This window comes from Diprion similis, chromosome 6 (genome assembly GCF_021155765.1).
Source record: "Diprion similis isolate iyDipSimi1 chromosome 6, iyDipSimi1.1, whole genome shotgun sequence".
Classification (NCBI taxonomy): domain Eukaryota; kingdom Metazoa; phylum Arthropoda; class Insecta; order Hymenoptera; family Diprionidae; genus Diprion; species Diprion similis.
The window spans coordinates 19,146,369-19,168,589 of NC_060110.1; the positions used below are offsets into that span (position 1 = coordinate 19,146,369).

The 22,221-nt window shown below is 36.7% G+C and overlaps 3 protein-coding genes across 5 annotated transcripts in view; 1 reads left to right on the forward strand and 2 right to left on the reverse strand.

Moving 5' to 3' along the window:
* Positions 1 to 196: 196 nt before the first annotated feature.
* LOC124406894 (NFX1-type zinc finger-containing protein 1-like) lies at positions 197 to 10,729 on the reverse strand. Its single transcript, XM_046882556.1, has 16 exons — positions 10,702 to 10,729; positions 10,311 to 10,416; positions 7,431 to 9,639; positions 6,876 to 7,155; positions 5,997 to 6,496; positions 5,494 to 5,811; positions 5,104 to 5,403; positions 4,779 to 4,937; positions 4,433 to 4,693; positions 3,962 to 4,187; positions 3,361 to 3,520; positions 3,044 to 3,155; positions 2,059 to 2,276; positions 1,654 to 1,928; positions 1,149 to 1,447; positions 197 to 767 (listed from the first exon to the last, which is right to left on the reverse strand). The coding sequence occupies exons 1-16, from the start codon at positions 10,727 to 10,729 to the stop codon at positions 378 to 380; spliced, it is 5,841 nt and encodes a 1,946-aa protein (XP_046738512.1). The 3' UTR covers positions 197 to 377.
* Positions 10,730 to 11,591: 862 nt separating this feature from the next.
* Positions 11,592 to 13,804, forward strand: LOC124406817 (serine/threonine-protein phosphatase Pgam5, mitochondrial-like). 2 transcript variants are annotated; one of them, XM_046882436.1, is made up of 5 exons: positions 11,592 to 11,897; positions 12,174 to 12,352; positions 12,490 to 12,704; positions 12,896 to 13,029; positions 13,163 to 13,804. In XM_046882436.1, the coding sequence occupies exons 1-5, from the start codon at positions 11,728 to 11,730 to the stop codon at positions 13,311 to 13,313; spliced, it is 849 nt and encodes a 282-aa protein (XP_046738392.1). In that variant the 5' UTR covers positions 11,592 to 11,727; the 3' UTR covers positions 13,314 to 13,804. The 2 variants fall into 2 exon arrangements, with proteins under 2 accessions (XP_046738392.1, XP_046738393.1); XM_046882437.1 differs by having other exon boundaries at positions 12,899 to 13,029.
* A 1,458-nt stretch (positions 13,805 to 15,262) lies between these two features.
* Positions 15,263 to 22,221, reverse strand: part of LOC124406819 (neo-calmodulin-like) — a 75,308-nt gene continuing 68,349 nt past the window's right edge. For both annotated transcript variants that reach the window (XM_046882439.1, XM_046882438.1), the window contains exons 5-7: positions 18,748 to 18,838; positions 17,678 to 17,734; positions 15,263 to 15,582 (exon numbers count right to left, since the gene is read on the reverse strand). In XM_046882439.1, coding sequence (XP_046738395.1) covers positions 15,500 to 15,582; positions 17,678 to 17,734; positions 18,748 to 18,838 — 231 coding nt within the window. In that variant the 3' untranslated portion in view covers positions 15,263 to 15,499. The remainder of the gene's footprint in view (positions 15,583 to 17,677; positions 17,735 to 18,747; positions 18,839 to 22,221) is intronic.

Sequence of the window (22,221 nt, forward strand, 5' to 3'; positions counted from 1 at the left end):
CTAACGTAACTCACACTCAATTGCTTACAGTGAATTGGGTAATTTTAATTATTGTAGAAATTTTACCATTTAGAAAACTGTACTTAAATGCACAAAGAACAAGGATTTGTATTGCGACCTGAGTGTATATATATATATTCAATGGAAAAATAATATATAAAAAAAGCTGTTCAGTTTTTTGCAGATCATTACATTGTCACTCATATTTTTTAAACTGAATGCTAATAAGGCTCCGAAAAACATGCATGATTGGAGTCAATTGTTCACTGGCACAACTATGATACTTAGAAAGTTTTAAAATGTAAAGATAGATTAGGATTTAACAGATGTATAATATGCATTTAAATGTTATGGATTGTGGGTAGGCAAATAAGGAACTAAGGATAAGCGGGACGTGTAGCACCATCAATTTCTGTAGCCACTCTGTTATCAGATCTCAAACGATGCGAACTGCCACCAATTTTGGCATGACACTCTATACATTTGCTTTCCTGCATTGCCCCACCACATTCACCTATCGTGTAATAGTGGCCATTTGGACACTTGAACCAATGGCCTTGCGTAAAGCCCATTGCTTTGACAATCAACTTCCGTTCTTGGACAATGTTAGTATCAAACTGCTGTATTGCAATCTGTATTCCCTGTTTAACTTCCAATTCCCTGTTTTTGGTAAATTTTTGAATGCTCAACAGTTTTACCAATACCGCATCATATTCTTTTTCGTGAGCAATTCCAGATTTGTTATCATCTATTTCGCACAGTTTCGCCTGTAACATAAATGTTTGATAGAATTAAAATCTGAATATTACCGTTTTCTTCTTTTTTTCCCAACCAACGGTATCATATTTCAAATATAATCCGATTTGAAATTTTTAAGACCTTCAGAATTACAGAGTTTACATATTGCCTCAAAGTGCAAAATCATATTCAAATGGTCATAATTTTTTTAAATATGTGTATCCCACAAGGAAGTGAAAAAGTTGATGCTAATCGACATTATACATCATCCCTCACATTTGAAGGAAAAATGCGGATTTTCTTCTTTTATTATACAATAGTGAGCACATGATTTGAACAACATTCTAAGTTCTGAAGACTACTGGAGGTATTTAATGATCAAAATTTGTAAGTGTGATCAAGCAGCATACCATGTAACTTAGACGTCGAATTTCTAGTACAATATCTTCAAGTTGTTGGGTAGATATTTGCCCTTGTGTTGGAAGAAACTCCACGAGCATAAGAAATTGATTTTTCACATGCTGATAAGATTTAACAGAACGGTTTTTTATTGACTTCAGTATGTCAAGCATCTCCTGTAGAAGTTTCAACACGGTTTCAACAGCGGCAAGTTCTTGTAAACTTAAAGTTTGTCTTCTTTGATTTTTTATGAAGGTTCCGTTGTCCCATAAGTTTTGTAATAAATTCTTCAAATCCCGGAATTCTGAATCTTAACGAAACACATGAAATGAGATTTTTAAGGAATTTATAAGGTAGATAATTGTAAAAATACGAATTGTTCCTAGTAGAATTTATAGTTTCTTGAGAATAGATAAATAGATATATCTACATAATGTATCAAATAGGCTGTTGTAATCGAATGATGAAAGACTTAGTAGTATTGAAATATACATATAGTTCATTTAGTGCAAGTACCTGCTACATCCGAGTTAGACTTCATATCTAGTATTTCTGCAAGGATATTTTGTTGCCGTATTTTTTGTGTGTTCGGTTTACCAAATACTTTCATCTTTACTTGCAGTACATCAGCCATATCTTTTTTGATTTGGTTCATGACTCTCATACACCTTCTTATAGGAGTTTTGCAGCTAGGGCAAGTTTTCATTTGAATCGTTTCACTGCATTTTGATACCCATGTTGTGAGTGCGTCACTTTCTATGCAATGACCACAATCTTCCAGAAATATAAACCTATCAAGATTGCAAACGTTGTGCAAAGTCTGTTAGTAAGTTGTATAGTAAGGTTTAGCATTTGTAACTTGTTATTATATTCATGACAAAACGATGATTTCAAAAGTTATTTTTAATTTTGCAAGTTTACCTAGCATTTGGTTCATCTTCATTTCCAAATAAAATTCTTGTGAGTTCCTCCTCATCACAAATTCGGCATAATGGTGGGCAAGGATCACCACAGAAGCCAACACAAGGATGATTGCACTTTAACATCTTCTTGCAAGGTTCAATACATGGTTCTATATTGCATAGTTCATAGCAGCGTTTATTACATTTTTGGTGTTCACATTTCCGTATGCAAGGTTCCTGAAAAATAAGAAAAAAAATTATTCCCCACATAATATGTATCAACAAAAGAAACACCGTTTTTTCAAAATTTACTGGCTTGTGAAAAGGATGTTGACGTAAGATTTCCGATAAGCCTGTGAAAGTTGAAATCAAATCCATTTACCTGTAGACTTGTAGACAGAGTTAGAAATTCAAGAAAATTCGTTGATACCAGAATATCAAAACCCAAAAACAACAATATTATGAGTAGTACGAGTATTCGATCAATACTGTAATAAATGCCCTAAACTTCATACTGCACTTTCTGTGTGTCAAATAATTTAAGTATTAGGCCACTAGACTGATTGCTGAATTTTTGGATTCAATTAGTAAAATTACTCTTAATAATAATAACAATAATAATAATAATGATAGTAATAATAATAATCGCTGCGGTGTGAGGGAAGAATTGGTTAGTGATCATCATTATGCCTCTGCAGTCATCACAACATGTTCAATAGACACTGTGAAAATTCGCACAAGGGCCAAGGGAAACTACAGAAAGATTGCCAAAGTGTAGCCTAACCGAGTTCAAACTTGAGTTTGGTGATTCAGCAGCTGAATGAGGTGATCGTATTACAATTTTGGTAAGTTGCCATTCAAGTCCCCATTGACACTCTGAATAACTCAACTGTTCTTGTTCTGCAGTCGCGCATGATATGCGTATCGCTACTAGGGTTGGTGATGGTTTATTCATTTTCAAAAGCTTTATAATGAATTATATGATTAATTTTGCATGTACTAACTTTGCATCCGGTACACGGCATTCCACATTTTTTGTTACATTTGTTGTGAGCACATTTGATTTCGCAAGGCTTCTTACAGGGTTGACATTCCTGCCTGCACGGTACATCACACCTACAAAATTGATAACAAGATTGTGTGAGCATGATGACATTTTTACTAAAAATATTTGTGATAATTGGTTTTATATTTTGATTGGATCATTGAGTAATGTTGAGCAGATGAGTTCATTTACAGAAACGTGAAACAATCGATTGATAATTTCAGATTTTAGCATCGTTCATTATGCGCTTATTGTTAGCATTAAAATATCAATTACTTATGTCCACAAACAAGAATGTTGCCACAAGGCTCCCTACAAGAGATGTGCATACGGCCTTGCTTGCAGTTTCCACATGTCCCGCCACATACATGCCCACACATTAGTTGTGTTCTGCATGGTTCCTTACAGTACATCAGTATCTCTGTAGAGTTTAATTCTAGACAGGGAGAATGATCAACAATCAATTAATTAAATTAATGTTATTCGTGTTAGAAATCCAATACCTACTAATTAAAATGGAGGACCTAGGTTAACTCAATTACCCTCTAAACTTAAACTACTCCGATTTTTTTTCATTTTTGAAACTTTGTTATACTGTATAAAAGTACCTTCTATGATTATAAAAAATAATGTTTTGGGCTCTGGTTCCAGAGTTTTCAATAGCTAACATTTGGTAATAAAATTCTACGATCTTCAACCGAAATTTGGTTTGCAATAATTCCTAAATAGATACACAAAAAATTGGTAAGATCAGACAAAGTGCTTCTACGCAGTGTAACAAAGCACAAAAGTGAAAAGAAATTTAAATAGTTAAAGTCTGAATACATGAAACACTAAATTTTTTACCTTCACCTGTCTCTGTTCATGGAATACTCACCAATGCTTCGCAAGTAACAAGGCACTGAGAAAATATGCCCGCACAGTCCAGGTTCAGTGCGCCGAGTCATTACTTTGCAATTTAAGGTGCATGGTTCTTTGCATTTTGCTGCACAGGGATGACCACATATTAATATGCGTTGGCATTTAGCACTACATTTGGAACGTGTTGGTATTTCGCTACATTTGACTTCCACAGTATGCCCACAAGGACTGGGTTTCTTTACCTGAAAAATATTCGTAAGATTTCGTTAACTAATTCAATTACTTACTTCTTTAATTTTTAGGTAGATTTTACGAAAGAATAGGTAATATATTTGTTGATCAATTGAGAAACAGGTTTTTGATTTGTCATACAAGAATAAATTGATAAGAATTCGTAACATATCTTGTTCGAAAACTTGACTTATATTTTACATCATGAGAAAACCCAAAATCTATTGGTCGGTGGTATTTTTAAAATTATACTCACTTTTACTTTACAGCCACCGCAAACTTCATGACATAGCCGATCACATTTATGAGTACAACTCATAACACGCTTGCAAGGTCTTTCGCATATCTGATCTTCTACATTTACAGCGCATTGAATCTTCTTATAATAATGGCCACAGGAGCGCGTTTTTTGTACGTATATGGTACACTCTCCACATGACTCATGGCATCGTTTCTTACATGGATGGTTCGAAGTGCACCCAACATTATTTTTTGTACAATCTTTATAGCAGAGGTACTATAAAAAAAATACGCATCAAATATCGAATTCGTACAATAGTGTTTCCATTATTTTAATATATTATCGAAGAATTAAACTTTACCTCAATATGATCGGGATCCGCATTAGCATGGCAAGTCAGTGTGCAACTATGACCACATGCCAAACGAATCTCACAAAGACGTGGGCACTTGCACCTTTCAACAGGTTGATAACAAGGTTTTTTAATTTCATGATTGCAATGTGGTAATACGGCATCTACCTATGTAAAAGAAGAAAGCGATATTTTTTTACAGAAGTTGTAATCTTATTCATAACAAATCTTTCGCTTATAATTAATGTAAAAGAAATTAGAAAATAAATTTATTTTGTGACCCATGAGAGCAAAATTTTCGCTCCTATTGAAGAGCACAACTCTGCATACATACCTGAATATAGCATGGAAATGTTTCTACATCACATCCACAAGGCATTTGCACGGTATGCCCACATTTTAGCTGACGATCTACCATTACTCTACATGGTTTACAACCTTCAAAACACTTGAGCGGACAAGGATGATCATTCGGACAACTTTTAATGCAGGCTTGCCTACACTGAAACTCATTGTGCTCCCTATCCAATGTGTGACAAATACTGGTACAAGAATGTCCACATACTAAATCAGCGTCACATTTCTTCAAGCAACCACCTTCTGGACATTGTTGGAAGTCACTGACATTCTGTATCTGTGAATAAATTGTAGTTGAATGAAATGACTTCCATGGGTAAGACAGTCAGTATCCTGACCAATAATAATTATCTCAATGAATTATTACCTTTATCAATTGGTCGGAATGTATTTGACATCTCAATTCAAGTGTATCACCTATGGCCTTCTCATCTTCTAAAACAGCATTAATTTTTGGCCAGATCTCATTTTTTGTAAGAAGGTCCTTCATGTTTCCCATTACATAGAGACCTTCACGTGCACGAGACAAGGCCACGCACACTCTATTTTCCTCTTTTAGGAATCCAATGTTCCCTTCCCCATTGTTGCGTACAAGTGAGAGAAGAATGATCCTATTCTCTTCACCTTGGTAATTATCAACTGTCGTTACACGTACCTGATTGAGAATCATATAACGAGCAGTTTCCTGTAAAGTATAAAGCAATGTAATCTTAGCTCAATATTACTTCAAAATTTAACAAGCATGTGATGATACGGGAATTTCAGTTAGTTTACATGACATTATTACATATTCGAAACCAAGTTCTAAAAATTCATCAAAGTTGGTGATATAACTATTTTCAACGATTGAGGAGCAAGCACTGTAATTACCTTCATAAGAGCAAATAATTGTCCTGTATAAGTACAAAGTATAGTGATTTCTGTGCCGCTGTAACCTTGTAGTATCAGGTGTCTAGCAAATGCCACTAGAAATTGCGCTTCGAATGGGTTCGTCCAACTTTCCTCGTTATTATGGCTATTTTCATGGTTGTTGTGATTTAGGAAAAATAGATTTTTCACCAATCCTCTTACCGCAGGGTAGTCAAGTACTGATTGATGGTTATAAAGTGTCAGATAAATTGATGGGGATATTAATTTGGCGATCTGTGGTCTCATCCTGTGCTGATATGCTAATTGTGTGCAGTCACCTCTGATATTAACCATTCTTTCAAAGAGCGATATGTTCAAGTTGTATTTTGAGCCTAGTTTGTAAACAGACGCCTTTGGTCGAAGTTGTTTGTGATCCCCAATCAGGATCACATGTTGGCAATCCTTAGTCAAAGAACACACAACGTGTGCTTCAAGAATTTCTGCCGCCTCTTCCACCAGTACTAAGAGGGTAAAAAAATTTGGAAACAAATAAATGAATACTAATTATAATTAAAAATAATAATCGCGAAGTGACAATACTGAATATAATTTCACATCATCAAAAATAAAAAGGTACTGAGAATGAATTTCATCTTCTTCGCGTTATTGAGAATCTTATAAATTCTACAAAAATGTTCAACAATATTTTCACTTTTCAATGCAAAACCTTTCATATTTGAATCCGCTCCTTCAATGGTAGCTGTTTTACCATAAATCTTTTTTTGACTAAATGGATGTGTGTGTGTGTAACTCATACTGATTCTTCACTCGGACATGACTTACTGTGAAGTGGAGTTATAAATACTGTCATATGATCGTTTGATTGCGATCAAAATTTACCTATGGGGGCATGAAGAGCACGTAATGATGCATGCTGTTTGGCAGCACCTGTTGTGGTAAGCCCAATTACGTCATGTTCCCGCAGTACAGCCAAATCAACCAGTTGTTTAGCTTCATCCAATTTTGAGCGTAATCGACGAGACGTACGTTCCAGCTCAGTTACTTTACGCATTACATTTTCATAGCTTATATTTACCCATTTCCAGTACATTCTCCAGCGAGGATTGCTGGCTGGGAATCTTTGGTTAGGGTTTATTATTGGATGTTGATTCAATTTTCGCTGTAAAATTGAGTACAATTAATAATAATAATTTCATTTGCTACAATTATGGACAGATTTTCGTAAAAAAATGTGATCAGTATTCTCACTAAGTTTAAATTGCATACCCTTACACCTCATTCTATCTTACAGGAAATTTTTCCTTTGACGTCAATTATCGTTATAATTTCATGAGTACGAATTGAAATAAATAGTTTTGACTAGAACATTGTTATTTTTATTCTACTGTACATAAGTTTTACATTTATACATATTTGGTTGATAGCAAAGCTTACCTGCAGATTTGTTCGTTGAACAAATAATGCATTTAAATCCTCTTCCCATTCAATGGTTGGATCAAACGGTAGAGCATGCATTTCTGGGTCTAACCCTCTGTACTCAAGTATTTGTTTATTCAGCCTGTGAATCAGCATATCTATACTTCTCAAGGGAAAAATAGGTTTGTCAGAATCATCAACTTGAAAATTCAAGTTGAGTTCTAATTCATCATCCATGTGTATGTTTTCATCAAATGGAAGTTTTTCTTCAGGGATATTTTCAGCTGTAGCACCTTCCAGATCTTGAACTGGTGGTGAAGTTTGTGGAACCATAGTTATATTGGTACTCACAATCAAGTTTACCAGTTCTTCATTGGATTTGATTCTCTGCAATTCTACGTCATGGCAATATTCTTGCAGACAGTTCAAAGGAGCAATAGCCTCCGCAGTGGTCAAATGCTTAAGAGATGCGCGCATTCTTTGAATAGAACTCAGAACACTCTCCAATTCATGTTTCACCTCATACATTACTGGCCACGCATGATTCCTATGACCACTTTGGACTGCCTTGCGTCTTTCCATTAGTGTGAAATTTTTTAAAGCTTCACTTTTCGATCTGCTGCCAACACGAACTATGGATTTAGTGTGCCGGAGAATACCTTCCAGAAATTGATCCAATGCGTGATTTGTCAAACAAACAACAATAATTGGTCCATGAGGTTTCCAATATTGTTTGTTATTCAGCAAAGTACCAACTATTTTCAATGCAATAAATGTTTTTCCTGTTCCTGGTGGTCCTTGGATTACTGCAAACTCTTGTGTAAGGGCACACCTGAATGCATTGTACTGTGTTTCATCTAATTTCATTTCCTTTGCACTTGGCCAGAAATGATATCCGCCAATAGGAAGACTGAAATCTTCGTATTGCAGCATTTGACCTGGTGCAAGGTAACGAGGCAGAGAAGTGGAAGTATCTGCATTTACGAGATACTTTGTCATTGGGAAGTTGGATTCCCTCATAAGTCGCATAGCATTTAGGACTACTAAATATGGTTCGAAATATATTTTGGATTCCAACATAACAAATTTGGTGTTATATAAATCTCGAGTGATTTTTGTACTCTCACAAGGTTCTATCAAAACGAATCCTTTTTCGAGTTCTTTTTCATCGCGATTAGCAACGGTCACAAAGAGAATTGTGTTGAAATTATCTCTACTCAGAAGTAATAATCCACCAAACATGAACCTTTTCGATGTACGCCACTTTACTTTTAGTACACCAAATGAAATTAAAATTCCACTACTATTTTTGGCAACATCCGGGGCTATGAGTGTTACATTTTTATAAATTCGAAGATCGTTATTTCGGTATTTCACAGGGCCATGCAAATACTCTTGTATGCCACTGCGCAGAGGAGATACAAAGTCTTCGCGTAACAAACGAAACTGAACATCCAAGTAATGTTCAACAGAATCATATGCATCTTTTATTTTGCAAGCCCTGATAAAAGGTTTTTGATTATACAAGTCGTCTATTGTTGGTATAACGCTTAATGATCTGAAATCTTCAGGTGGGTTCTCTTCCACCACAACTTCGTGAGAAGGTATCTCACGTTGTTTGTTTTTATCTTCAATTTTTTTAATTTCTTCTTCCAACTCTTGAAGCATATTTGACGCATCATTTTTCAACTGTTGCTGAACTTTGTATCCATTGCTAAGCTCAATAGCTGTGGTAATTGGGATTATTTTTTGTAAAATGGGCGTTAATTCGTCCCTGGCTTTACTCGGTAATAGTTCCATGATTTTTTTGAAGAGTACAATCAGGTTTTGCCAAAAATTGTCCTTGTCTTCGTGGTATAGCCTATTCTTTATCTTATCAGTAGTACTCTCGAATGCCAGTTTTGTCAAGTAACTTTCCAATTCTTTGAGGAATTTAGGTGAGCAAGCGTGGCTTAGTACACTAGTTACAATTTCAGCAAAATTAGCTTGTGAAACATTGGTCAAAACACGCAATGTGACCACCATGAGATCTGGGGTGGCAATGTTATTTAATAATTCTTCGAAGTCAGCTTTCTTCTTGGTTAATGTTGTAACAACATCATCACTATTGCTTGTACTCAAATCATTCAATCGTTTGAAATTGAAGAATCGTGTACTATACTGATCCCTATTAGTTGGTTGCCGAGTGGAACCACTACTTCTGCTACGATGCTGATCTCTGTTCTTGCTGTGGAATTAAGGAATACCATATTATTTCAAGAAATTTCATAAGACTTTGCAAAGTGTAATTGCCTATTAAGTATGGTTCTATCAATAAGTATATACGATTATGCAAATACTGCTCTGATTAAAATTTATTACATATTAAATAGAATATTAAAAATACAACTAAGGAGTAGATTCATTTTCTGGGAAAATTTCTAAAAAGAATAATTATATAGGACTGGAATATCCTTATGTAATATATTCACGATTCATCAATCACTAGACTAATGGTGATAATTATCGTTATGAAGCTTTGAATTACGGCTGGTTATCAATGATATTATTCACCTTAGAAAGTCTCAAAATGTATGTAAATAACATATGTAAAATTCCGATCACAGTCAGAGACTATATTTAGACTTTCCAGCAGTCTAAAGGTTAAATTCAAGATTACAATCAGCAATTGAATTCTATCAAATGCGTTGTCATATTTTGTACAATATATATAGATTTATTATTTGAAAGTTTGCGAAAAAAAATTCTGATTGTATAAAGAAGAACTGGAGCACAAAAGTGATCTACCAAATACAAAATGTAAAAAATTTTCTGTACAAAATAATTGGAGAATTGATTACAATAGTAAAATTCAGAAGCAGGAAAATGCTGGAGATTATTTGGGTCTAGAGAACTCACTTTGCATTGGCATTATGATCTTGGGAATGATCACCACGTCGATACGGTGTTCTGTTGTTATTAGCATTATTATTTCTTCCACGATATCTGTAATGTGTTTGTTGCCCTGTAAATAAAACAAGGCATGAATTTTCATCTATTGTTTTTCACCTAGTTTAAAATCTACTTTTAAAGTGATGGACTCTGTAAAATTTCATGAAGTATGGTATGACGGCATGTTTTTTTTCAAGCTAAAACTATGAACTTACAGAGTCAACTAACAGACATCAAATATTTCATAAAACTTTCCTACTTGTGAGAACATATCAAAATAACAAATATACGATTTACAACATACATACGTTAATCGGAATGTTGATCACGGACATACGACTTTATGCAACATACATACCAGCGTCCGGTGGGTTTGCTCTATCCATGGTACTACGCCACGTCGTGACCCCGGAACCAGGAATCTCACACTTTACTTGGCTCTAGGATTTAATAGTTTCACTTAATTCTTATTAACGTATAAACCACAAAGTAACGACACGCGCGGCATAAAACTGCTCGAGTAATCGCTTCTTGGTCGGAAGAATCCGAGCGATGCGCCTCACATCTAACCTTACGGCATGAGCTGATCACGTTGGGGAACTCCCGAGTTTTGTACTCCGTGTTCGGGAAATCTCCGCTCTGCTCTGTGCTTCCAGACTGTCGTTACATAGGCGTTGCATACGTTTAACTTGTCTCGCACACGCACACCGCTTCGGCTCGACTTCTGTGTATAAAGTTCAGTGAGTACAGTGTCGTCAGTGCTGCCATCTCTTTTCTGACAGCGGCATTGCATGGTACTTAGCTCAGTTGATCAACATGTTTCATCTCTACATTGACTGAAGATCTTCAACAAGTAAGATCCTTGTAAGATCTTATGGGATTGCGTATTGAATGGCTCCCGCCGAAACAGAGATTACTGGAACGATAATACGGCTTTTTATGACCCTCGGCCCACTTATCCGCTGAGTATTCTTCTCGAAAATCTGCCCGGGGAGAACTGCTTTAAATTTTTCCGCCAATGACGAGACGTCGGATTAAATGTGAATTCGGTATCGAGTGTCAAAGATGATTAGAAAATAATGTCTTTAATTTCGCACTTTTGAATTTTGAATTATTTTCATACTTGGTTTGTACGATCTTGTAGTCTCTTCGTTCTTCGGACATGAGCAGAAAGCACTGATCTATGCAGAAAGACGAAGCATGTCCTCTTCATTTTTATAAGGTCTATGGAAGTTCGTTTCCACCGCAGCTCATCACAGCTGACGACGGCTTCCGCCAACGTTGTGACCGGCGTGTATGTGGCCAGGCTTCAAAAACGTCATTTCAACTTCGCACACGCACGGCATAAAGATAAATGTAGATTCACGTAACTACTTATCGTAAGATGTCAGGATTTACCAAATTTCAAAAATATGCGATCTCCGGACTCGGCGTTGTCGGCGGAGCTGCGCTGCTTTATTACAATGTTTACGGTGGCGGTGAATCTATGCATGTGCACGCCTCCTGGACCACCAACCACACTCCATCTGTACTATGGGAGCACAATTGGGATAGGTTAGGATTGATTGGACTACAAAATTATCTGGTCGTTATTTTTTGGTGAAACGCGCAAATCACGCAAATTTTCTCCTTCCTGAATCATTTATTTGCACATTCACGTGCTTAATTCAGTTGACATAACCAACGTACCGTCAAGTTTGTGCTTGTATCATGTCAAAACGTTCTAAAAATCGCGTTCTTTTTTCGGGATAAAAAAAGAAACTTTTATAACACGGAGCCTGTCTTATTTTGTCAATGCAAAATCACAGTATTACTTTGAATATTTTTCAGACGCGAGCCAAAGTCCTTGGTCAAACCTGTCAAGTTAAACACTGAAAGTGATGAGAATAGGTACAACGAAGAACTGGCTGGGCAAAAAGTGACGGCTACACGTCATTTGTTCCTTATCCGACACGGGCAGTACAATACAAATGGGAGAACGGACTTTGAGAGAACTCTTACCAATCTCGGTGAGTAGCTCTGAGACGACAAGGTCATACGGTTGCCAATGCTACTGGTAGTAGATTTGGCTATCACATTTTGTACAAACTGTTTCTGCGGATTATTAATAAACATTTCGGATTTGTATACAACGTTCATTTTTCAGGCAGAATACAGGCAGAATCTACTGGATCGCGGCTTGTTGAATTAAAGTACCCTTACACGATGATCGTCAGATCCACAATGAGTCGGGCTCAAGAGACGTCTAAAATTATAGAAAAGAATTTTCCCGAAGTTCCTACGAAGGACGACAGTCTTCTAGAAGAGGGAGCGCCTATTCCTCCTGAACCACCGGTTGGTCATTGGAAACCTGAAAAATATGTAAGTATTATAAGTATTTTTGTGATTTTTGTTGTTCTTCAGAGTTGTTTTATGCTAGTTTTAATTTTTTAGTCAGTTCTAAATTCTCACAGCCAGAGAATAATGACGTCAAGCGAAGAGCATATATGAAAAGTGTTGTTCTGTTATTCGTCTCTTTGTGTAAAGCATGTTTCATAAGCAGCTTGTTGCAGCAGTTTTTTCAAGATGGACCTAGAATAGAAGCTGCATTTAGGAGATACTTTCACAGGGCAGATCCTAAGCAGACGCAAGATTCCTATACCCTTCTAGTATGTCACGCAAATGTGATAAGATACTTCGTCTGCAGGTAAAGATTGATAATTTCCGGTCATGTCATTTGGTGAATAAATAATCAATAAATTTCTATTTTTACATTGCTGATATTCAATAATACAAAAACATAAACAACTAATAAAAGGAAGTTACTAATTTCTTTACAGAGCTCTGCAATTTCCGCCAGAAGCTTGGCTACGTTTGTCATTGAATCATGCAAGTATTACTTGGATTGCTATATCTCCTTCTGGCAGAGTAACTCTGCGTTGTTTAGGTGACACTGGACATATGTTACCTCAAAACGTTACTGCTAACTAAAGGAATTGTCTTCTAATTAACAAGTGAACATCTATTATTTTTTTAACCCGTTAGAATACTTTCAATTCAAATTCAAATACATTTGTAAATTAGTACGACAGTAGATAGTATCATTAATGCAACGTGATATGCATATACTTGTTACATTCATAAGTAGATTAGATTGAATTTTACGAAGGTGTGCAAGTGTGATTCATTTCGTTTGTTTTCTTAGGTCTCATGTTTGGAACGGTAATATTGGGTTTTAACTGTTGCAGTTTTTTCTTAAGAAATTCTGCTGAATCACAGCAAGTATTATATATACATATACGTATAACGTCCACACGAAATTGAACGGCACCTTTTACATAATTTTTTATCAGCATAATAGAAATAGTTATCATTGTTGCAATCATTCAAAGTACATAATCACTTGTAAATTTTACACTGAAAAGATTTAATTGTGTTGATCCTATACGTTTGTAAATCAAATAGAAATAATTATTTGTCCAGTTGTTACAATTATTATTGTATGATTTCGATCAAACTGTGAAAGTTACCATCAATCAATGAATTCACAGCCAATTATAAGCTTCTAAGAATAAAAAACATTTTCAATCATTTCCTATGATTCCTGTACTCATGTGACATCTTTTTTCGCTCAGCAGGTACCTTGAACTAATCTAACAATACGTTAGGTACCATTTTACTGGCTGTGAAAATGATAGATGACGGCAAAGTAAATGACAGCGAACTCTTGCTTGACGTATCCGAGTCACTGATGGCACCCGAGATAGTATGATTGCAATGACTTCATAAGCTGTCCATTATCCTGAAAAAATAGATCTCTCACATTTGGTAGAAAAGTCGTGGTACTTAGATATATGATTTTCACTGCCACCGGGCAAAGGATAAGGGTGGAAGGAGTAAAAGATTAATTGTGTGAGTAACGTTTTGTGATCGATTTATTAGATTTTCAAAATATTTGGAACAGCATGTAGTTTATCATTATAATTATTTATTAGCATAGTAGGTAATAAGATATTTAAGGTACGAGACTTAATAAAAGTATTTAGCAATATAGACGAATATAATCTGAAAAATGTTCAATAGTAGGTACCATGATTCTTTTAGGTATCTTTTTCTTCATCCGTACGCCATATAATTATTATAATGTCAACAACGTTATAGAAATGTATAATGTGTATCTTTGAACAAGCATGAAAAACGACACTCCACATTATAGTAGATATTATGATATAGAAATGGGGATATTGATTATATTTTTACTTTTTTTTTTTTTTAATCATCATGGTCAAACGTTTCATATTCACAAGATTGATCCACAGTGGAAATACGATACTCCTGCGTCAATGAAAAATTACGCTCACGTTGTACGAGTAAAGAATACTTTTCCTACGTAATAATAATTATTACCGATTACGTAGACGAGATAGAATAGGATATGTTTGAATTTTCAAATCGTTTAATTGCTTGTAAAATATGTTCTCGAATTTCGAATACCAGTCGCAACAATTCTTTTACACTAGATGGAGCAAAAAACGGGACAAAAATACGACAACTTTTAAATTGGGAGAACTCGAAGAAAGAAGGAATAATAAAAGGAAGACTTCTAGAATCGCATTTCTTACTTTTACTTGTTAGATTGGAAACAGTTAAAAGTTTAAACTGCGACCGGACAGAAATCGAATGTACATTTACGATCTTGATATTCGACTGGTTTTCGATAATGGTTCTGTTGCCGTCGAAAAGTTGCACGTGTGTTTTGTAGGAGCGCCGAGTAATAGGAAAATGTTCGATGGTTCCTGGTTTCTCCTCACCTTTTCTTTTTCACATTCGTTCATTCGTACAAATTGAATGACCTAAAATTTCGAAAAACGAAGCACTTGTCTTCAGTTGTAAAGACTCATTATACCTCATTGTGAGGGAAATAATCCAAGTTCCTTTTACTCTTATCACCAAAAGAATATTTGAACAAAATCCATTGCCGATGTGGCCCCGTTAGGATAAAACATTGAATAACTTTCGGGAAATTCGAAAACTTTTAATTTCCTTCACACACAGAAGGTCGAAGATTGAAGATCGCGATCCCTCGGGACACAGTGGTGCACAAAGATGCTCTTTATCGACGGCAAATATTTAATTTATTCTATCTAAGAAGATCGAAGCGGAAGATACAGTAGAATTTAGTCTGCTGGGGACTGGGGCTCGTCTTCTTCGTCCTCTTCGTCCTCGTCAATCCCCGGTTCGCCAAGCGCATGGACGAATTCTGGAATCGGACAATCGTAAATTAATTGTCATTGAATTAAGGTGAGTCATTTTTCGAAGGTAAAATATCCATATTTCAACACGAGGTGTGACTCATCAATTTTCAGAGAGTTCGAAAGCGGTTCGGCGTCGGGTACTTTTTTACCCTCGATTTTGGAAAATGGCCCCGCTTTTGTACACCTATATACGGACAAGCGAGAATTGCTAGTGTGGCAAATTGACACGTAAAAGCTATGCATCAGTCTTACAGAAGCGGGAGGTAGATTCGCTAAGGTTGTGCGAAGGGGGGATTTGGGGAGCCGTAAAAGGCAAACGTGCGCGCCTTGTGATCCCAATGACCCCTTTTTCAAGACCTTAGCGTGATCCGAGGCTGTCATCATCTCGTATGCAGCGCAATGCGAACGGGAATTTGAAGTTACGAGATCTCGGGAAAATCCCCAAGATGAAATCCAAAAGACAGAAAAATATTGATCTCTAAGGAATTACCGATTTGTTTTTTTTGCCGTAAAATTAATTTTTCGCATAAGTACCTGTGCAAAGTTTCTTTAAATCTTTAACAATAAGACGTTCTCTGCAAAGATGTTTTAATAATATTGCAAATGTAGACGACAAGCTCCTCATTGTTTTGAAGAAGAATGAAAAAACAAAAATTTCCACATAGTTGAGTATCAAGTAACTCGCAATTTCTCTAAAAGAATTCTCTCTGTCATATTGTTAAAACGAATTTCTACGATGGAGTTTCAGAAAAAGAATACTCATTATTATTAACTTTTCTCTCGTCATATTGTTAAAACAAATTCCCAGGATGAAGTCTCAGCTGCTCACGGATGACCGTTTCAAATAATCTAATCGATTTTTCGAAGTGTATGAGCTTTAATGCCGATCTTTTCCCCCTTTTTTACATTACGGTCACCGGACTAATCGCGAACGTTCAAGAGTTAAATAGGAGGTTACTTATACCGGTCTTAAGGGACGAGGACCGTCTCTTCGAATTATTCATTCGGTACCGCGTACATCGCGCGCTTTTATTGTCAATCCTAATTTCGAATGCAGATATTGGGCCTACGGCCGAGCCCATGGCGTCAGCCAACCGCCAACCACCAACCCCTCACCCCTTGACCAAAGGGGTTGCAAACAGAAATTACTTAGGCATCGCCTCCCCTGTTAAGCCATCATCCGACTCAAGTGTTGAACTTTTGCAGGGACAACGCGATCGGCTCGAAGACTTGAGAGTAAAAGAGGGTGAGAGAGAGAGAAAGAGAGAGAAAATCTCCCAGCTCCTTCCGAGTAGTTATTCGTGTGAATTAGACCATCCTTCGAGTTTCTGATCGCGCGACCCTCGGCTGCTTTTCATGAAGCACATGCGGTATTTCTCAAGGCAATAGAGAACATGAGCAAAAAGGGAAAGTAGAGTGAAGGAATACACGATCGCGGAGGAATACAAGTTTGCCAAACTTTCCTCGCCGAAACCTACGATCTACGTGGCAGTAGTAATTGGTCAATTTGTGCAATTAGCTTCATGCCCGATCCTTTCTCTGTACAATTTAAAGTTTGACGAGAATATCGGGATTTCATATGAATATAGATGCGCATGACTGTCCGATAATCAAAGAAAAGATCTAAAAATCTTATCGCCGAAAGAAATAAATCACTAGCACGAAGTGCAGCTGTTTTTTGATGTGTTTTTTATTCTACCATTTACAATTGGCGAATCCACATGTTTTGACAAAACCCCGAGTGTTTTCCCAAGATTTATCCACGGGATAATAAAATGGATCGCGAATCACCCCGTTTTGAAAATTCTTGTCATCGTAGTTTTTTCCTTCTTACAGTGAATCGGCTCGTGATACGGATGAAAAAATCATAAACTTTAGGATGATCTCGTAAAATATATTTTCATCCGATCCCTCGGTTCGTCTCTTCTCGTCCTGCATGCATCATTCCGCACACAGCCGCATACCTCTATTGTAAATATTTCGTCACTCAGTCGATTTGATTATTTACGAACTGGAACTTTACCTTTGGGAAAATGGTATACGGCCGTACGTTTTCCCCTCTATATGAGTAAAGGGTCGAGGTGAAGGTACAAGTCTTACCGTAAAAATCGATGCGGCCGTCTCCGTCGACGTCCACTTCCTTTATCATATCTTCAACTGAAACATACAATCATACGTGTTCGTCAGATAGTGTAGCAATATATATGTATATATATATATATATAATGAGAGGGAAGCGAAAATTGTTTGAAACCTTTCCGCGTGATAACAGATCACTGCATTGCTCATAAAAAGGGCCAAAGGAGAGGTATGGTGTAATAACACTAAAATAAAATAACGACTCAATCGCGCCTCTGTATCTGGAAACTATGCACAGGGATCAATTTATGATGATATCGACGACAGAGTATTGGAAATGTATAAAAACTGACCATCACCTTTTCCCTCATGGTGTATTGGGGTTCAATGCATGGATGAATTTGAATTTTCTTGATAGAATGCAAGCAGCAGCGTTAAATTTATTAATTAGCAATTAGCATTGTTGGAATACGCGTAGAAAAATTTTTGAGTGTGGTTACTATAATACAGTTCTTGTCAATTTTCGTTTTACACCATAAACGAAAAATATGCAGTTCTGGGTAAAAATTGAAAACGAGTTTAGGAGTTGTAATCATAAAGTCTAATGCTCTTTATTGTTGTTTATTTTATTATCGTCACTCGTATGACCGTTCTTTTCTAACTATTGCGATAATTTGATATCGAGTCAAGAATGAATTGATGAATCGAGGATACTATAATTATACTAAACACTTTATACTTGTAGGTATCAATTTTTATCCAATTTCAACAATATTCAAACCGTTATTGTAACGATACAAGACAAAAAAACGGAATAAACGAAAGCCATCAACTCGATCGATAACGTAAACGATTATTGGTAGGCTATCGTATAACTTAGCCCGAAGCAAATGATTTATTCTGCGATAACGATATTGCAATATTTCGTGAACAATTTTAACACCGCGTATCTTATCGCGTAATTTTGTCACGACATAAACGCGCGTGTATCCAATAATCGATTGCAAATATTGACCAAGCCTGGGGGATGAAACCTGGGCCAGTTATTTATTGGGCATTATTCCCAGAGCTTTTAACTTGCGGTTACTCACTTTCTTCCTCCGATAGATCCTCCCCGAGACACTGGAGAACGGCTCTGAGGTCCGAGGCGGTGATGTAGCCGCGGTTGTGTTTGTCGAATACCTGAAAATTCAATTTCAAATGTGAAATTTCACTCCGTATCTTCCTCAATTTCAGGGGAATTACACGAGACGCAATATTATTCCAGTGAAAAATTGTACGGCTCATGGTCAGAAGAAATAAGGCGAGCACTTTCCTTGTAAGCGGGAAGAGTGAAATTTCAACGATAAATTTTCGTTAAATTTTTGACATTCTGTCGAGGAGAGAAAAAATAAATTTTTATTAGTTCAAAAATTCTTGTATATTATACAATAGCGGCGAGGTAAGTTGATGCTCTAAACGAGGCTGAATCCGGTTATATATTTTCCTTTGTGTACTTAAGGGTCGATCTGCTACAAAGTGCCGCAGGTTATATCCATCGGACGTACTTCATCACGTTTACAATTCTACGCGAAATTTTTTTTTCCTTTAAAATGAGAAATTCATGCGATGAATTAATCACGAACAGTTGCGAGTCCGCGCTTGTGCGGAAAATTTGTTAAATTTAAACCTTCTTGAATTGAAAATACAGCCCATAACATTTTCAAAAAGGGTGGCAAAGTTGTAGGCAGAGTATTTTTCGTTCGTTTATTACAATAATTATTCTTTGGAAAAATCATTTAAACGCGCCCCTTCCAGTCTGAACGGACTTACAATTAGAGCTTGAAGTCTTAGCGAGGTGATTTTCGATATTCAAAGTACTCGTAACGTTAAAGAGCTACTATGATCAAAAGGCGGGTAAGGTTGGGGGTGTGCAGAACGGAAGCTGCGGTTTTACAACGCTCGAGATGAATCACCTCGAGTACTTTTGTCGGGGTGAAAATCCTGAATCCGTGATCAGTCGCAAACTGCTGAAGCCTTCCAGCGTGACGTAATCCTGCAGCATCTCTAGATATTCGTTCAAACGGATTCGCGTTGAAAAGCCTAAGCTCTCGTCGAGTTGGTAAATCTTCATCCTCATCGTCGAATCCCATCCCGTCGCTCTACGGAATCGTGCAGGACTTTAAGAGTCGGGGTTTTATTGCACTTTATAAATGCGTTTCTAGCCAAAGCGACCCTCAATGCGAAATAGATTAAGCGTTTAATCGAACTACGGCAGGTGATCGGACGTTCCCAACTCTATTTCTCTTAAATAAAAAATAAAGAAATTGCTATTTCAACCGGGGGAGTTCTCCCCACATTTTTATCCGATCAAGAGAAAAGCTGTACGTGTATTGTACGTATCCTACTCGATATTGATGTAATGATCCTTTCCCCCAGTCCGATTGATCCTTCACGATACGTATATCGTATCTTTTTTCGGTCCGTCAGTTATCGCTGATAACCGAACCTGCAAATCGGATTCTACGAATTATGCGTCAAGTTTGAAAAACCCGTGATGTGCGTGATTGGATTTTGATATGAAGGGGCGATATTAACCTGCAGTAACGTTAGGCTTGAGAAGTATATCAAGGCAGAGTTACAGGACCAGTCGTGAATCCTGCAAGCGCCAAGCGGTTATCCCGGACGTATAAGAGGTTTTGAAACGGTAAAATGTTGCGGCTTTGCATGCAAAAGGCGGCTCAGGTTCTTGTCAATTCCACGAAGCAAATCTCAAACCCCCGACAATCTTTATACGTAAGCTTATCAAGCATGCGTCGTGCATGTGATCGGTAAATGTTGCATCGGATAAGTTGGGCACTTTGCCCACGGATAAATCTACCAGCTGCGGTGTACATTGTATATTCCCTGTAAATAGCTGGCGTGCCTGTTGTCAGTGCTTTGCATAATGTTATATGTATGATGGAGTGCATATATATCTAGTCTGCAAGAAAAAGGACGCTGGAGTTGAATATTGATTGGAATTCTTCTTTTCTCGAGAAACAAACAACAAAAAGAGAAAATGTCTCGATTTCATATTGAAAGAAAACTTATATGAGCGTAGAACAAATTAAATTTTTAACAATATAATTTTTAATTCTTATTCACGATACTTGTTTCAAGGAAAAAAGCGTATCAAATTATGTGTAGATATTTTCACTCAAATGAAATTCAGTGCAGATGTAATATTATAGGTTGTCACAATTATCGATTTTATTTTTCTTAGAGATTTTCAGTTATTAATAATTAGCTTGAAATATTGCGGGGGATCGAATAGTTCTAATTAAATTTCGATACCAGTTAGCGATATTCGATGTAGCATTTTTTCTCAGTCAGTAATTCGTCCGGTATTGATTCACTTTATTGTCATAGTTCAAGCGTTTGATTTGCGTTAGAATTTCAAACTCCATTTCACCCACGTGGTTACTCATGTATATGAATTATACCATGTATACGACTAGAATTCACCCCTTTCATACAGAAGTTTAAACGTGTTTGAAACTGCTCGAAACAATTAGGAAAGATTCAGTACATGGTAAATACAAGTCCAAATGGAGATAACTTTTGGTGAAATATTATTTTCAAGAAATTTCTTTCAGAGATCCTTATAGTAAAAAAAAAAATATGAGCAATTATCAATATTAAAATGGGATCGAAAACAGCAGGGTTCGATCTTTAAACGATCTGATTACAAAACTTTTTCTCAGATTGTCGACATCTTAGAGTTTGCGTTATTCGAATTTACTCAAATTCGTTTCTAAAACGTAGCAGACATATTGTTTTATTCGCATAAACAACATTGCCAGAGATTTGTTGAACGGGTTTTTTCGCTTTTCCTAACTTGTGATTCACATCCGCGATGGAACGATACGCGTTCACGGTTTCCGCACGTTCGAACAAAAAACCCGATTCCAAATCGATTCTCCAATCAACGGATCTCCATGCTATGGTGTGTAGCTTTCATACCGATCCAATGGTCCCAGGGGCGAACGTTTGCAGAGTAAAAATACAACGACAATCTTTTGTCCTGATTATTTTGAGTCTACAATTGAATCGAACGAGGTGCTGAGGATGACTGTAAAATCATTCGATAGCGGAATCGAAAAAGAAGCAAACAGCAGTCCCAGCAGGAATTTTTTCAAACGCAGATAGATTCTGGGAACTTTGAGTAAAGCTCGCATATATAGGTACGTACATATATTTGCACCAGGTCGAAAGCTCTCTTGCGGTTCTTCCCATGAGTAAAGACCTTGTATATTTAACGGTGAGCTTATAATAATACGTCGATGGGACGTGAGCGCATACCTGCGGGACAAGAAAGCTGCAGACTTGAAATTTGCTGGGTTATAACTCGTGTGGTTAAAACTTTCACGTGAGTTATGGATACTGTATAAACTAGGTTAGTTGGATACCTGGAAGAGCTAAATAGGTGTTGGCTACACGTGTTTAATTATTTATAAGCAGCCTGCAGATGAGCTGTGGCTGTTTATACTATAAATCCGGCGCGTGTCGTCGTGGAAATCGATCTTCCTTTACGAGCGGATCAA